General features: G+C 36.0%; 1 protein-coding gene across 1 annotated transcript; it reads left to right on the top strand.

The window, feature by feature from the left end:
- The first annotated feature begins 15556 nt into the window (after positions 1 to 15556).
- On the top strand, positions 15557 to 17727 carry LOC130808273 (uncharacterized). The gene is made up of 6 exons (XM_057673753.1): positions 15557 to 15694; positions 15877 to 16029; positions 16114 to 16628; positions 16713 to 16830; positions 16917 to 17233; positions 17343 to 17727. The coding sequence occupies exons 1-6, from the start codon at positions 15557 to 15559 to the stop codon at positions 17725 to 17727; spliced, it is 1626 nt and encodes a 541-aa protein (XP_057529736.1).
- Positions 17728 to 18543: the final 816 nt, after the last annotated feature.

Below are 18543 nucleotides of genomic sequence, written 5' to 3' on the forward strand. Positions count from 1 at the left end.
ATATCAATACCACGGCTAGAAAACGATATGTAGGATATTATCATGTCGTTGACCATTACATTTAGTTAGATTGTTGCTTTGGAAAAATTTTAGATGAAACTACTTGCTCTTACCAGTAAATAGTAATTCGATCCATAAGAATATTTTTTTTACTATTGAAATTATTCAAGTATATTTAGTTAAATCAGCCTTGTACAAGTTAAATTAATATTACATGAGCTATTTGTTTAACCAATAAAATTACTTTCTAACAATAATATTATGATTATTCTATTCTAAATTCATTGATAATAAAATCTTAAGTGGCCTGGGCTCAGTCTATAGACTCTATACATTGAAAAATATTTTTTTATATAAAACTAAGAAAATTTTTTATTACATTTTGTCAATAATTCCTTATAACATTCAAATAGATTTTTTAGTGTGATAGATTTGGTAATTAAAAGTTTTACTAGGTTGAAAACGATTAATTAATTTAGGTTCAATTAATATATAATTTTCCCAATTAAAAAATATAGCAACTAATTCAATCGGAACAACCCAACTTACAAAAGATTTTCTCATCAATGCTGGTATCAATATTAAATTAATTATATAATTATATAATTATATATTGTTTACTGCTTGGATTTTCTTTAAGAGTTTGACATCGTAAACAAAAATAATTGAATTTGTTTCTTGATTTCTTTATCAAAACAACCTTAGTAAATTATAGCAATACTCCTCAATTTATACATTTATTTTTTTAGTTTAAATAATTTAAACATAATCAACAAAATAAAACGAAATAAAATGAAACGAAGGGAGTAGAACTTAAAGTGTGAATTAATAGGAGCCTTAAAGATAAGGAAAAATCATCCAGAATCAATCTAAAATTTTCCTGATTTTCCTACAATAATGTCACTTAATGATTAACAATAAATAATGCAAACTTTAGGAGGTATTTTCCTAGAGTAAACCCGGTTACTGAATGACTTATTATTTCAAGTATTTTTTTAAAAAGATAAATTAAATTAAATGTCGGAAAAAAATGTAAAATAAATGTTAAATTTTTTTTGACTTTTTTTATTGTTCAAAATTTTTTATGTAAATTTTCACTAATTTTACATTAATTTTCAGTTTAATTTTTTTGATAAATTATCTATTATAGCAAGTCATTCGATTATTCCAGTCTACCCAAAAGAAATTACTCATAAAATTAAGGTGAGATTGTTCATGATTATTCAAGTTTTATTAATGAACGTTAAATTATATATAGTAGGTTGTTTTTTCTAAAAGATAAAAGGAGAATGTAGACTTAATTATGGACGTTTGAAGAATTGGAACCCACCAATCACCAAGTTCGTGTCCGTGGGGCTGAGTTAAACTGTAGTCTTAGTTTTCTAATATTTCTTCTATTTTAATCACTCTTCGTGTGCCCATCAGGCTCACTGTCCCCCCTTTCGGTCTCTTTTAGTTCTTCAAATTACTCTTTCTATTCTCTATTACTTCCTTTTTTGTCACCTAATGCACCTCATGCCTACCATATGATGACATCATCTTTCCTCTAAAGACTTCTATAGAAATATTCATTCGGACATCATGTCGATTTCGGATAATATTTTTGGGATCGATTCAAAACAGATTTTGTGTCCGCAATGATTTTTACAATATTCGAATCGAATTCGGTGACAAGGCTGAATTGATGGGTTTTTTTTAACCTTACCAACTAAAAAATGTCAACAATAAAGCTTCAAAATAAGAAAATTATCAATCTTAGTTACTTAATTTAATATAGCGTAGGCTGAAGAATGAGAGCAATGTAAGAATCAAACTCATAATCTTACATAAAAAAGTAGTCACTTATTCTTCAGCTAAGACTAGACCTAATTCTCAACTGGAGTACATAGTTGATACAATATACTCCTACTTAGTAGTTCCTACATGTAACTTACCTAAATAATTGCATTAGTGTAAAGATGGCTAGTGAAATTATCTCCTATTTCTACTTATTCACTATTATAGTTCCATTTGATTTTTACATATTTTTTAATATATATTAAATGCTAAATATCTCTAATTAATTGGGTAATTAATAATAACATATTCAGTGAATAAATATTCAGTGAATAAATATTCAGTGAATAAATATCACTATTAATAGAAACTGAGAAAGTCTAAAAACATCATATTAAAGTTATATGAATTGATATTTGACATTTTTATCATTTACACGTGTTCTTTTAGCTTGCTACTAATGTAGATTATGAAAAGATCTGAAGATGATCTTCATTTGTGCCATTCATGAACCAGAATAATGGACAAGGTTTTAGAGAGAGAGAGAGAGGAGAAGACTTCATTTTTATTATGAACAACAGTACAAGAAGAATAGCTACCAGCTTATATACTGGGTTTAGATGGCAGCACTAACAAACTACATTCACCTACAATCACGTGGCATACAAATTACATTCACGTGGCATGAATTAAAGAATTACTATCAGCAGATTAAGATTAATTTGTTATTGATATCTTCTCAATTTGTGTTAAAAAGTGTATCATATATTGTTGATGTTTTCAATGCATTTTTTTAGGAATGATTGTGTTTATAATTGAGGCTGATGTTGAATTCATGTTTGTTGATTTTAATCAATTTATGTTTTGGTGTTTACAAACCTCAATGTCTTAGTGTTTTAGAATACTAAAATTGTCGGTTTATTGATGTATTTTAATGAGTTAGATGTCAATTTTATACCTCCTCTTTTTATGGTATCGATGACAATTAAGGACACTCGCCACTATAGTTGGTATATGGATATCAACATTGTTGCACAAGGGAGAACCCCAAACAAAGTTATCTTTGGATTGACTTATTGAGACAAATAAAATAAAACCCCAATATTATGTTGTTACTTATAAATAAAAAATTAATTATAAATCAAAAGTAACAAATAAATAAGACTCCCTCTGTTTTTATTTGTTCTTTCCATTCACTTTTTGAGGAGATTTCAATACGAACTTAAAAGTCAAATAATTTTAATCGTGAGTTTTTAAAAATTCTAAAAAGTTCATACTTAGAAAATATATATTGAGACGAATCTATTAAAATCGCACATAGATATGTTTTTTCGTATAGATCGATGAGAAATCATAGTCAAAATTTGACATTAAAATTCGTAAATTCAATTTGAGAAGAATATATGAAAATAAAAAGATTACAATATATCTAATAGTGTAAATAGTGTATGTAAATTGAAACGAAGGATGTATAAATTTATAAAATAGTGACATTAGAATTGTGGAAATTAGATTATTTGATCATAAGATTTAGAAAAATAGAAGTAAATGATGAGGAGAAGAATAAGAAAGTCGCCATCGGGCTCTGACTCTGAGGAAAAACCCAAGGTCTATTCCTTGTCTGGTCTTCTAGTCTTCTCTCCCCACGCGTGCACCGTGTAGACCCCACTTCACCTCCCACTCAGTTGACTTCTACTCCTATCCGATTTTCAAACTAAAAGCATGTGGCTTAGTGACGACAAATCCTAGTCTTGTGTTGTGTCATCCTGCATCTTATCACAGCCACAACTAAGTTTAATTTAACGTTTTATTTCGGTTCGTCGATTTTAAGTTGGATGTTTTATGTTTTATGTTGGTTTAATATTGAATTTTGTGTTAATATTGATATTTATATAATTTTAAATTTATTTGGAAGTCAAGTTAAATTGAATTCTATTAAAAGTCGGGAAAATAGTTTGTTTTAAACACCTTTAGTCAGTGTCAAGTAAGAGTCTTGTATAGACTTTTCTATACTATTTTAGCGTATATCAAACTAATAATAACAAGTGTTTCTTAATAACTGTCTTTGTCAAATAAAAATACTTATTATTTTAATATTCTTTTAAGATTGATTCACGATAAAATAGAATGGACCAAATTCATGTGGACTTTGTGAACTGCCAGCTGCTGCGCCTTATTTTGTCATCCAGATTTCAGATATTTTATGTTTATAGCTGATTAATAGTAGTAAATCTCAATTTTCTTGGTGTACTCCACTCAGTTTGTCGGCTGATTAAGTGAGTATTAAGTATGCTCTTGGATGGTGAAATGAATCTTGGATTTGGATTTTGGTTTATTGGTTAAGGATTAGTTCATCTAAATTTCTGTTTATTAGGTTTTGTATCAATAGATTTTTGAATTGTATTTAGATTTTAGTGCAAGAAATCAGATTTTAGATTCAACACATTTTAGTTACATCTACATACTTATATATTCAAATTTGATAAAACGAGTAAAAATTTAGTATTGTGCGGACAGTGAAAGCAATAACTCAAAACAATAAAGAAAACAATAAAAATGCAAACCAATAAGACAATCATACCAAAAATTTACGTGGCTTACTATCAATGTGATAGCTACGTTTACGGGCACCAAGATAAAAAATTTCACTAATAAAATCAAAAATTACAATGATGAATCAAGAAAATCTCTTTTGAAGGCTCACTTTTCTCTCTTGTGTTTCTATCAAACCCTAACCCCAATTAGAGGTGTGTTTATATAGTAAACCTTTCTTGAAGAAAGATTAGGGTTACAAAACAGGAATAATCAGCCCAAAACGAGGAAAACCCCATCTGGCCTGATGCTCACATAAAGCATACTCATTGCCCCTCTAGTTAAAGCCGAGTCGCTTTGCGTTATGGAAAAACCGTTGAGTTTCCATAACCTAATGATAAGTGCAATTATTTGCACTTATTTATATCATTTTATACTCCTTAATGATGGTTGTTGTTAGTAATTTCGTACTTATTTTGAAGATTTATGCCACTTTTTCCATTTTGGTTATTCATATTGATTTTGAGTGGTTTTGATTGTTTTAATTGTAATTCTTATGGTTTTAATGATGATGGAGTTCATTAAGAAAATTTTATCTCGGTTGGAGATGTTCTACAAAGAAAATGAGCAAAAGAGTAGAAGAGTGTTTATAATGCAAAAGTTTTAAGGTGAAATTTGATACATATCTACTCTTTTGGTCATAACTTTTGATAGGAAGAGCTTATTAATGCAAGGTTTGCGGCATTGGAAACTAAACTTCAAGAGATTTCTAACGGCATATTATATGCCTAATTTTCACAATCGCGCAAGAAATGACAATCGTTTGAAGTTTTCTACAATTGTCAGCATAAAAAGCCGACTCGACTTACAAGTTGTGGAAGCGGCCACCGTTTAGACTTTTGCTTCTGAATTTTGTGGGAACATTTTCTAGTTACTTTAGTTTTGTAAGCTTTCTTTAGCATTTAATTTTCTTGTCATTTAATTTCTTGTCATTGAATTACTTTCTCATTTTTAATTTAATCTTTCTTTATCAAATAGTATTGGTTTAATTTTACCTTGTCAAATTTTAATTGTTTTTCCTAGCAATATCCATTAATAAAGTTAGTATTATTCTTCATATTTAGTCTGTTGGTTCTTTAATTGTGTCTTTACATATTTTAGCTTGCAAGTATTATTATCATTATCATGCTTAGTTTCATTCTAGGGTTTTTAGTTATTGCTTTCACCAAGAATAGTGAGTAGATCCTTTTTCCAGGGTTAGGGTTTGAACCTATAATTCAAGTATGATTTGATTATTGAAAGTGTCTATAAAGTTAGGATTAAAATTATGAAATTGTGCTAATAACCCTAAATTAAATGAGCTTTGTTGGACTAATCAATAAAACTAGCGTGTGAGATTAGGATTAACTTTACTTTTAGGGTAAATTTTGGTTAAATTCTTATTAATTCATTCAATAACACTAGCTTATGAGAATTGAATCAATAGGGTCTAAATCTTATACTTAATCAACAGAATGAGAGTTTGAGATTAACAAGATCTTATTTAATCACATAATTAATCTGACATTTTATAGACACTGATTGATGTTTGATCATACAAGAATTTAGAGGATACCCGACACCTTAGATCTCTTTATCATATATTTTTAAACAAATTTTCATTGCATTCTTAGTTTGTTAGAATAAAATCAATCTTTTTTTCTCCTCAAGCAATATAGTTAGTAGATTTTAGTGAGTTATTTGTCCCAGCTTTCTTGTGTTTGACCCGAATCTACACGTACATCGTGCACTTACGGTTAAATAAAATTTCACTATCACCTAACGCCGTCTCGGCGTATTGCCTTCTTATATAAAAGTCGAGTCGGCTTTTGCTACTAGATTGTATCTGATTTCCAGCTTGTAAAGCCAACTTGTCTTCCACTAAGACACCACCAATGCCGACTCAGCGTTGGCCATTAGAATGCACCCACATCTTGATTCACCTTCCCATGATTATGAACCTTGTACGAGTCACTCATTCATCAACAATCTCCACATTGACGAGAACTTGTAGTCAGGAAATGATCCCCATTAAAAAATATAGTGAAACCATCTCCAGCCACAACCAACGAAAAACAAATGCATATGCCAAACATTCAACCAATTCTTCAACAAAGACTCATCACCTACTTGTCTCCAAGTAAATCACTCATAATGCTCCACCTACATGACGAGCCTATGAAGCTAGCTCTACTTTAAGGCCAACATACCTTATCCTGGAGCTTCCCCAACACTACCCCTAAGAGCATACTACATAACATAGTAATCAATATTCAGTAAGTCCAAGCATTGTTTATACTTGAGAAATGAAAGAAACTTGGTGAAGAAATCAATTGGGTTGTCAGTATTCCCAATCTTCTTCTCCTTATCGTTTTTTTTTAATTATGATTCTCTAATAAAATCTTAATTTGTTAAGAGAAGTGTTGTGGATTTATTTTATTTAATTATCGCAACTTATGAGTTCATGATTTATCTTTTATGTTAAAAGGAAATTAAAAATTGATTTATGATTTATGGGAATATTTTAATTTGACGATTCTTCATGTCTTGATTATGAATTGGGTTAATAATAAAGTCAAATGAATTCACTCGGTTCGAGATGGGTAATCTAACGGTAGACGAGTATTACCATAAGTTCATGGAGTACCTCAAGTATTGTCCTGATGATGTACCCACCGAGGGGAAGAAGATGCAACGTTTCGAACTGGGTTTATCTTTTGATATTCAGAAGCACATCGAAAGGGATCGTTACAGCACGCTAGAGCATATGTATAAATTGGCAGCTCAAGTAGGGAACATTTCGAGGAAAGAGAAGGAGAAGGAAAAAGCTAATATCACTGAAAAGAGAAGGGAGATGGGTAGTCAGACCACCGGGTCACAGTTAAACTTTCACCCTAAGAAACCAAAGATTTTTGGAGGGTTTTAAGGGAATAATTCAAATTTTAATGCTGGAGTTAGAGGAAAAGCGAGGGTTTCTAAGCCCTTACTTGATAGGGATGGTAAGGAGCGAAAGTACTTTAGTAGGAGGTGTAAGAAAAATCATCCTGGGAAGGATTGCGAAGGGATGTTGGTTGAGTGCAATTTTTGCCACAAAAAGGGACATAGGAAGTATGAATGTTATACAAAGAAGGTGAAAGGAGATCATCAACCGGGAGGTCAAGTTCTACCGCAAAATCATAACAATTTTCGAAGACCAGATCATTAACAGTTCGGGGGTGGTAGTTATAGTAACGGTGGCTAGAGATTTCAATGTCAGTTCAACGGGGGTCAAGGTCGAACGGAAGGGAACTGAACTGAGAATTCTAGGTTACAACGTATGGGAAATCAGCACTGGGGGGGGGGGGGGGGGACAAATGTACAAACAGCTGGTGGATGAGTATCTGCAATCAGCTCAAGGGAGGCTGAACAAGTAGCGGATATGGTTACAGGTATGTTCACCATTCATTCTATAGCTGTACATGTATTGTTTGATTAAGGTGCAGCTTGATCTTTTCTTGCAAAAAGTAGAATATAAGAGTTGAATTTAGAAAATTTTGAAAGAGTGTCATATACTGTGGCTATTCAATCTGGAACTTGTATAGATGTGATAGATTTTTTGATGTGAGTATGGGATGGAAACCTTCAAGAAACTGATAATTCCTTCCAAGAGCACAACCAAGATTGATAATTACCTAGAGATACGCACACAAGCCTTCTGTTTTGAATGAAAATAGAAGGTTGGCCAGAACAATTCCAAGGAATGGTTCTATGCCTTGGATAGAGACAAATGATCTTCACTCAATCAATTGGCCTCTTCCTCACACTAAAATTAAGATTCACTCTCTCAATTCTTGTGGAAAAACTGAATGTCTCCTTTGCTTCACTCATAAAAGATCCACCCAGGTTAGAAATACACCTGTATTTCCCTTTGAACAATTGCAAGCAATTACTCTGAAATGTGTTTTATTGAAAATCTGGAATGAATCATTACAAGTGAGGATATCCCCCTTATATAGAGTTTTAACGACTAGTTTTGGATCCTAACAAACTTAACTACCTTTTACACCCTTTATTAAATGACACGTGCAATACATGAGGAGGAAAATATAAAAGACACTCAATGCATTCTGAGATCAGTGAATAAGTGCTGATCTATCTTAGTTGGGTCTTTGTGGCTGGGCTTGAGGATTCTGTGTGAATCATCAAGACTGTTCTTGGGCCTTGACTGCTTGGTCCATGTATAGAGGTGGGTTCCCTGAGTTGGTCCCACTCTTGGGCGTGCTCACGTGACTTCCAGGTGCTCTGTTTGGATGGCTGGTCAGCAGCTCGATATTCTGTTTGCCTTGATGCTTCTGATTGTGGCTGGCTGGATTGAGTAGCCCATCCTCCTTCCTTCCTTTCTTGATCTTCCTGCTCTTGGCTTATGTTCATAGGCCCATTATTCTTAGGAGATGTGTGATTCCCATGTAAAAAGCCCTCATGTCCAGTAGCATAAAAGTCTTCAAAATCAGGTGCATTGGTTGTGTAATTTGGTTTGGCTTGTGGGGTATCAGTACATGTATCATCCCTTCCTTTAAGCAGAATTGTCCTCAATTCTGTGTTTTCTTCGTACCTTTGTAGGTCCCCAATATTAAAGGTGTTAAATACTTCATATGTGTCAGGTAAATCCACTTTGTAGGCATTGTCTCCTACTTTGTGTAGGATCTTAAAGGGGCCATCAGCTCTTGGTAGTAGTTTGTTCTATCTATACCTGAGGAATCTATCCTTCCTCAAATGTATCCAAACCAGATCTCCCTCTTGAAATCCTCTTTATTTGATATTTTTGCCGGCTTTAGAACTGTTTCTTGCATTTGCTTTGATGATGTTTGCCTTGATTTGTTCATGGATTTGAAGCATCTTGGCTGCTTGCTGCTCAGCATTAGGGTGGTACCTGCAATGAGATGGGAGATCAATTAGTGTTACTGGCATTAAGGGGTTCACTCCATAAACACATTCAAAAGGGGAGTGCTTGGTGGTGTAGCTTAGACTTTTTTTGTAGGAAAACTCTGCATGACACAACTTCAAGTTCCAATCTTTAGTGCTTTTGTTTACAAGAGCTCTAAGAATGGTTCCCAAAGTCCTATTAGTGACCTCTGTTTGCCCATCAGTTTCAGGGTGATGTGAGGTGCTGAATAATAGTCTTGTGCCTAGCAGTCTCCACAGGGTGTTCCAAAAGGAACTTAGAAATTTTCATTCCCTAGCAGATACAATAGTTCTAGGGACCCCATGTAACCTTACAACCTCTGCAAAAGTACAATTTAGCCACATTATTTGCATCATCAACCTTATGACATGCAATAAAGTGAGCCATCTTAGAGAACCTATCTACCACTACCATGATGGCATCTTTCGCTCTCTGTATTTTAGGTAGAGCCACCACAAAGTCCATGCAACATGTTACCATGGTCTATCAGCAGCAGGTAGAGGTTTATATATTCCTTTATGAAAGGTCAATTTAGCTTTGATACAAGTTTCACATTTCAAGATATATTTTCCTATTGTGCCTAACATTTTTTGCCAATAAAAGTGTTGTGCAACCATGTCCAGAGTCTTTTGGATGCCAAAGTGGCCTCCTAGTGTACCTTCATGAACTTCCTTTACTAACAGTTTTCTTAAGGGTGATTTAGGAATGCACAACCTATTTCCCTTGAAAAGAAAACCTTTCTATGTATGTCTTTTAATTCAGCATCCTCTAAATACGGTTTAATCATTTCAAAGCCTAAGACTTTGGCCTCCAGTAAGGACAGAAGGTGGTACTTCCTACTCAGAGCATCTGCCACCACATTAGTTTTCCTTGATTTATATTTGGCTACAAAATCAAATGTTTGCATAAATTCTACCCACTTTGCATGCGTGGGATGTAAGCTTTTCTGACTATTAATGTACTATAAGGAATCATGATCAGAGTGCAACACAAAAGTTTGTATTTTTAAGTAACGTGTCCAGTGTTCCAAGGCTCTAACCATGGAATAAAATTCCTTATCATAGGTAGAGTAATTTAGTCTGCTTTGGCTCAGCTTTTCACTAAAATAGGCAACTGGTCTGCCTCCTTATATGAGGACTACTCATATTCCCTTACCACAAGCATCACATTCAACCTCAAAAGGTTGAGTGAAATCAAGCAACTTAAGAACAGGGGCATGACACATGGCTGTTTTAATTTTTTTCAAATGCTTTCTGTACACCTTGTGTCCAAACAAATTCACCTTTCTTTGTGCATTTAGTGATTGGTGCCATTATGGAACTGAAATTATGTATGAATCTTCTGTAGAATGATGCTAAACCACGAAAAGATCTAATCTGTGTGATAGTGTTAGGTGTAGGCCAATCTCTTATAGCTTCTACTTTCTTAGGGTCTGCTTTAACCCCTTCCCTATTGATAATAAACCCTAAAAATCCAATCTCTTGGCTCATGAACTGACACTTGTCTAGCTTCCCGTACAATTTCTGTTTTCTCAACACCTCAAAGACTTGTCTCAAATGTATTAGGTGATCTTCTAAGTGCTTGCTATATATCAAAATGTCATCTAGGTATACTACCACAAATTTACCTAGGAAAGGTATGAGTATCTCATTTATTAGTCTCATAAAAGTGCTTGGGGCTTCTGTGAGACCAAATGGCATAACAAGCCACTCATATAAGCCACATTTGGTCTTAAAAGTTGTTTTCCACTCATCCCCCTCTTTCATTCTAATTTGATGATAGCCACTCCTTAATTCAACCTTGCTAAACCATTGTGTACCAGTGAGCTCATCCAACATATCATCTATTCTTGGTATAGGGAGCCTATACTTGATGGTTATATTGTTCACACTCTTACTATCAATACACATTCTCCAAGTTCCATTCCTTTTTGGTACAAGGAGTGTGGGTACTGCACAAGGGCTGACACTCTCCCTCACATATCTTTTAGCTAACAACTCATCAACCTGCCTCTGCACCTTTAAGGCTTCCTGTGGGTTTCTTCTGTATGCTGGCCTATTAGGTATTTGTGCACCTGGTACAAGGTCAATCTGGTGTTCTATCCCTCTGAGTGGGGGTAATCCTTCAGGCAGCTCTTGTGGAAAAACATCCTCAAACTCCTCTAACACTTGTAAGACCTTAGGATGGGGTTGTGACTGGTGTTCACTCACTTCCTTAACAAACAAAAACAATAATCTCTTCTCAATTTGGAGTTCTCTGGCACACTCCTCCTTACTGATGATATAGTTCACTCTTTTCTATTTGGTGGGGGGTGGGAATGGTTCTGTATGGAGGCAAAGGTAGAAGATCCTTTAATTTTCCCTCATGCTTGATGGTATATACAATAGAAAATCCATCATAGATTGAGTGTCTATCATGCTGCTAGGGTCTTCCCAAGAGTATATGGCATGCACTCATATCCAAAACATCACAAAGAACCTTATCATGGTAGGATCATATAGAAAAATTGATCAAGCACTGTTTTCTCACAAACCACTCAGCCTTGTTAGCTAACCACCTTAATTTGTAGGGATTTGGGTGATCTTGGGTGGTTAAATCTAAGTCTTGCACTAATTTCTAACCGACACAGTTTGTCTCACTTCCCCCATCAATAATAAAGTCACAAACTTGGTCCTGCACTTTATATTTTGTTTGGAAGATATTCTCCCTTTGGTCTGATTTTTTCCCTCTAGGTGTGGCATGAAAGTTCCTCCTAATGAGCAAGTTATATCCTCCTTCTTTTGGGTAAAGCTGTTCCCTTACTACTTCTTCCTCTTCACTGCTCTCTGTGTCCCCTGGTTCAGTCCTCTGCATAGTGCCTAAGTTGGTTAGTATGTAGGATCCCTCTGGTTCATCTGGGGGTGTAGGTGGAAGCACCACCTCTTCCTGTCCATTTTTGGATACTAACTTAGCCCTAGGTCCTCCCCCTGCTATTAATCTCAGTCCACTCAAAAGTGGTGAAAGCTCTAGTGTTGGGGCACCCATTCTTGTAGTGTCTTTAACCATGGCACTTAAAGCACATCACATCTTTCATAGGGACATTAGGTCTTTCCTTTGGCTTATTAGGGGCTGTGGAACTCAAAGGTTTCTAGGATCTTTGTTAGAGGTGCCTAGGCTTCCAGTGCTGGTGTTATTCACCTGCGATCTAGGTTGTGTAGGTTTATAGGGCTGCACATAAGTACTCTTTTTCTTAGCATACTTTTCATGAACAAGAGCACTATTACAAGCATTTTCAAAAGTTAAGTGAGGTATCACCTCCAATTTTTCTCTCAAATCTTCCCTTAATCCCCCTATAAACTTGCCTACCCCCATCTCCTCTGGTTCATTCACATCGCATAAAACTGACAGCCTCTCCTACTCTTGTATGTAATCAGCCATAGTCCTTCCCCCCCTGTTTAAGTGTGCTCCATTGTACAAACAGTTGCTGTTTGTATGAGGAAGGAACATACTTTCTCCTTAGGTGCTTCTTAAGTTTCACCCATGTATTGATCCTTTCCCTATTCTCCCTTCTTCTCTGTTTTTGAATCCCTTCCAACCAAATAACAGCTAGCTTAGTGAGTTTTATTTTGGCCAGTTTATACTGCTGATCTTCAAGAGTTTCCTTGAACTCAAAATATCTCTCTAATCCAGCTTCCCATTCTAGTTAATCCTTAGGATTGTGTGATGTTCCCTCAAACTCAGAGATGTCAATCCTTAGAGTTTTATCCTCTACAATTCTCTCGGGGTTGGGTAGTAATGGTGCACCCCTTTCCTGTTGATTCATCTCTATCCTAGTGACAGATTGTGCAAGCTATTGAATGGCAAGAGCCATCTCAGCAAATTTTTCATCAGTGTTCATGGTGCACTTTAAGCCACACAGCTCTAAATATAAAACCCTAAATCGCAGAAATAAAATTCAAGAATTAGATTGCAATTGTCAATGTACTGAACACAAGTAACGTCTGAGTGTTTACCAGAAACTACTATCAATTCTTTAACAGAATTTTCATGCAAAGAAATCACAAATTGAATTTTGTAAGTGAATTTTAACAATGACCAAAATAATTTTGATTGAAACCAATATTTCTGATGTGCATGCACAGAACTGAAATCAGACTTATAGAAATTCGATTCAACAATCAAAATATGTATAATAATGTGATCTATTCTGTAATTCTTGACACAAAATAAAATTACTAACAAGGAAGAGTTTTAATTCGTACCTGTGATTTGCAAATTGAAATGAAATTTGCACGATACTTGAATCTCTGAACCCCTTTAGTAGATTGTGTAAAAACCTGTTACCTTGTCCTTTTGTATGTCTTTGCTCGTGTCCCTTGCCTGAAAACCAACTCTGATACCAAGTTGATGCGAGTATGGGATGGAAACCTTCAAGAAACTGATAATTCCTTCCAAGAACACAACCAAGATTGATAGTTACCTAGAGATACGTACACAAGCCTTCTGCTTTGAATGAAAATAGAAGGTTGACCAGAACAATTACAAGGAATGGTTCTGTGCCTTGGATAGAGACAAATGATCTTCACTCAATCAATTGGCCTCTTCCTCACACTAAAATTAAGATTCACTCTCTTAATTCTTGTGGAAAAACTGAATGTCTCCTTTGCTTCACTCACAAAAGATCCACCCAGGTCAGAAATACACCTGTATTTCTCTTTGAACAACTGCAAGCAATTACTCTGAAATGTGTTTTATTGAAAATCTAGAATGAATCATTACAAGTGAGGATATCGCCCTTATATAGAGTTCTAATGGCTAGTTTTGGATCCTAACAAACTTAACTACCTTTTACACCCTTTATTAAATGACACGTGCAATACATGAAGAGGAAAATATAAAAGACACTCAATGCATTCTGAGATCAGTGACTAAGTGCTGATCTGTCTGACTTGGGTCTTTGTGGCTGGGTTTGAGGATTCTATGTGAACCATCAAGACTGTTCTTGGGCCTTGACTACTTAGTCCATGCATATAAGTGGGTTCCCTGGGTTGGTCCCACTCCTGGGCGTGCTCACGTGACTTCCAGGTGCTCTGTTTGAATGGCTGGTTAGCAGCTCGATATTCTGTTTTCCTTAATGCTTCTGATTGTGGCTGGCTGGATTGAGTAGCCCATCCTCCTTCCTTCCTTTTTGATCTTCCTGATCTTGGCTTATGTTCATAGGCCCATTATTCTTAGGAGATGTGTGATTCTCATATAAAGAGCCCTCATGTCCAGTAGCATAAAAGTCTTCAAAATCAAGTGCATTGGTTGTGTGAGTTGGTTTTTTGGCTTGTGGGGTATCTGTATATGTGTCATTTTATAAGGGCGTACCCTTGAAAATTAGGAGTTATTTTCCCTAGTGTCTTGTTTGTGCTGGATATTGAAGGTTAAGATGTGATCTTGAGGATGGATTGGTTGGGAAAACATAAGGCTACAATTGAATGTAGGGAACAGAGAGTGTTATTGGTGGGACCTGTTGGAGAAAGTGTTAGTTATAGGAAGTACTCTAAAGGACCAAAGTCAAATCTAGTGTCAATCTTAGAGTTACAAAAACTAGTGAGACAAGGACATCCCTTGTACTTGTGTCATATTAGTTAAGAGGGGAAGAAGGAAGTAAACCCTAACGACATCGCAGTCGTGAGGGAGTTTGTGGATGTATTTCCTGAAGAGATTCCAAACATGCCACCTCAACGGGAAATTGATTTCACGATTAACTTGGTGCCTGGAATGGGACCAATTTCAAAGGCCCCGTATCGCATGGCCCCAAAGGAGATGGAGGAACTAAAGTCTCAACTTGAAGAACTTTTGGAAAAAGGGTACATTCGACCCAGCATATTGCCTTGGGGTACTCCGGTGTTATTCGTGAGGAAGAAAGATGGTAGCTTGAGGCTATGCATCGATTATAGGGAGCTAAATAAGGTGACAGTTAAGAATAGATATCCGTTACCCCGAATAGATGATTTGTTCGACCAGTTAAAAAGAGCTGGGATCTTCTCAAAGATAGATTTGAGGTCGGGTTATCACTAGTTGAGAATTGCGGAGGGAGATATCCATAAAACTACTTTTAGGACATGGTACGGGCTCTTCGAGTTCACCGTAATGCCTTTTGGATTAACATATGCTCCAGCCGGATTTATGTGTTTGATGAATTAGGTGTTTAGTGCATATTTGGATAAGTTCATAGTGGTCTTCATCGATGATATTTTGGTCTATTCCAAAGATCTGGTTTAACATGAAGATCATTTACGTATGGTGTTGCAGACTCTTCGAGAACATAAGTTGTATGTGAAGTTGTCAAAGTGTGAATTTTGGTTGGAGAAGGTGTCTTTTTTAGGTCACTTCGTGTCTAAGGAGGGTGTTTCGATAGATCCAGCAAAGATAGAGGCGGTGCGGAACTGAACATCACCGAAGAGTGTTACAGAGGTACGCAGTTTCTTGGGTTTGGCGGGGTTCTATCGGCGGTTCGTCAAAGACTTTTCACGTATTGCTCGACTGATGACTTCGCTAATGAAGAAGGAGAAGAAGTTTGAGTGGTCTGATGAGTGTGAATAGGCTTTGTGACCTTGAAGAAAAGATTAACTACAGCCCCTGTTCTTACTTTGCCTGACCCTATGTCGGATTATACGGTTTACAGTGATGCGTCAAAGAAGGGTTTAGGATGTGTGCTGATGCAAGATCATAAAGTGATCACGTATGCTTCACGACAATTGAAGACACACGAGGTTAATTATTCTACTCACAATTTGGAATTGGCTGCTATCATTTTTGCTCTCAGGATATGACGGCATTATCTGTATGGAGTCAAGTGCAGAATCTTCACTGATCATCAGAGTTTGAAATATCTTTACACCCAGAGTGACCTGAACATGCGACAGCGCCGGTGGTTGGAATTGATGACCGATTATGATTTGGAGTTCGTTTATCATGAGGGGCGAGCTAATTTGGTTGCAGATGCCTTAAGCCGAAAATCTAGTCATACGCTGGCTGCTTTGGGGGAAGTCGAGGAGTTAAGTCGAGAACTTGCCAAATTGAAGTTGGAGGTCATTCGGGAAGGCAAATTGCAACATTCCTTGAGCGCGTTGGCTATACAACTCTCGTTTTTCGAGGAAATTCTGAATTCACAAGATAAGGATCCTAAACTTGTGAAGATAAAGGATCAAGCTCGTGAGAGAAAAGCGGAGGGATTTTTCGTTCATGAGGATGGAAGTTTGAGGTTCAAAGGTCGATGGTGTTTGCCGACGGGAGAACCGACCTTGAAGAAACGTATCTTGGATGAAGCTTATACGTCGAAATTCTCCGTTCACCCTTGGGGTGATAAGATGTACCAGGATCTTAAGCTTATGTTTTGGTGGTCGGGGATGAAGAAAGATATCGTGAGTACATTTCACGCTGTTTGACTTATCAGAAGGTTAAGAGCGAGCATAGACGACCGAGTGGTTTGCTTCAACCCTTGGAGATACTGGTGTGGAAGTGGGATGATATATCAATGGACTTTATTGTGGGGCTGCCTCGAACGCTGTCGGGTAATGATGCTCTATGGGTCATAGTGGATCGTCTGAAAAAATCAGCATGTTTCATTCCTATGAACTGTTGTTGGGAGATGAAATAGTTGGCTCGTGCTTATATCAAGTATGTTGTACGATTTCATGGGGTACCCCGTACAATTGTGTCAGATAGGGATACTCATTATCTAACACATTTCTGGAAGACTTTACAACAGGCCATGGGGACTACACTATTGCATAGTACGTCTTTTCACCCGCAAACTGATGGACAAACGGAGAGGACAAATAAGATTTTAGAGGACATGTTACGCGCTATTGCCATAGAATGGCAAGGGTCGTGGGATGAGCATTTAGATCTGGTAGAGTTTTCTTATAACAATAGCTATCAGGAAACAATCCAGATGGCTTCATTTGAAGCTTTGTATGTGTGTCGTTGCCGAAGCCCGGTATTTTTGGGACGATTTCACCGAAGCGGCTACTTTAGGACCCGAATTGTTACTTTAAATGACAAAACAAGTAAAGTTGATTAGGGATAGGATGAAGGCGGCACAGGATCGTCAAAAGTCTTATGCCAATTTGAAACGATGTCCAGAAGAGTTTGAAGTAGGGGAACAAGTATTGTTAAGGGTATCGCTGATGCTTGGGGTGGTTCGTTTTGGTACTTGTGGAAAATTAAGTCCTCGGTTCATTGGCCCTTATGAAATTTTGGAACGAGTGGGTAAGCTGGCCTATCGATTAACCCTCCCCAACTCTTTGGAGAAAGTTCATGATGTGTTCCATGTCTCCCAACTAAAAAGATACCTTGCTGCGGCATCGCATGTTTTGGATCTTGAGACCGTGGAGCTTGATGAGACTTTATCTTATACAGAACAACCTGTTCGCATCCTAGATACAAAAGTCCGTAGTACTCGCTGAAAGGATATCACAATGGTGAAAGTATTATGGGCAAATCATGAGCGCGAGTGTAATGGGAGCAGCAATCTTGATACATAATTAACATTTAATAATAATGTTTAATACAAAAATATTGCAGAAGTCTCAAAATGCCGAACTGTTAAAAAATTTAAATCATAAAAACTAAAACTGTTTAAAACAAAAGTAAAATATTACATCTGATAGCTCAAAATGAAAAAAAATACATCATCATCAAGTCATTATTTATAAAGATACAAAAGCACCTAAGTTCTCGATAAATAGTAATTGCTGCAGCCTGGATCGGAACTTGAACTAAATCCTGCAAAATGCTACCATCTATGATACAAATGACAGCCGATTGAATCGGTCAGCGCTTAACACCGAGCATAACTTCCTATCCAGCTCAAAATACGAAAATTATACGCTACATTTACAAAATAATAATTTAAGTACGAACTTATAATTAATTGACACCACCGTATACTTTTACCATATTCTTTTTCTGTTCCATACTTTTAAGTCATTAAGATAGCATTCTCGATCCTGACAGAAGTACGTTACTGCCACTTATACAATTCAGTAATCTTAACACTTAAACAAGTTCATTTGATTAATACTCATAACTGTACCATGCATCACAGCATCAACACTAATCAAGTTTATCACTGATCAACAAGCACATCAATATGACACCTGATATATGTAAGGGTCTAGTTAGGTGAGTACCATAGTCCTAAACCCTAACTGTGTTGGGAATCGTCACCCCTCCAATACAATTTATGCTCGAGCTCTACAGGATAGTTAGTTAACCCCTTA

This window comes from Amaranthus tricolor, chromosome 3 (assembly GCF_026212465.1).
Source record: "Amaranthus tricolor cultivar Red isolate AtriRed21 chromosome 3, ASM2621246v1, whole genome shotgun sequence".
Classification (NCBI taxonomy): Eukaryota; Viridiplantae; Streptophyta; class Magnoliopsida; order Caryophyllales; family Amaranthaceae; genus Amaranthus; species Amaranthus tricolor.

Excerpts from the sequence above, each read along its gene's own strand:
- LOC130808273 (XM_057673753.1), top strand. The coding sequence starts at position 15,557 with ATGGTGTTGCAGACTCTTCGAGAACATAAGTTGTATGTGAAGTTGTCA. Across the intron at positions 15,695-15,876 it reads ATCCAGCAAAGATAGAGGCG|AAAAGATTAACTACAGCCCC; the intron begins GTGCGGAACTGA and ends GTGACCTTGAAG. Across the intron at positions 16,030-16,113 it reads GACAATTGAAGACACACGAG|TGCAGAATCTTCACTGATCA; the intron begins GTTAATTATTCT and ends TATGGAGTCAAG.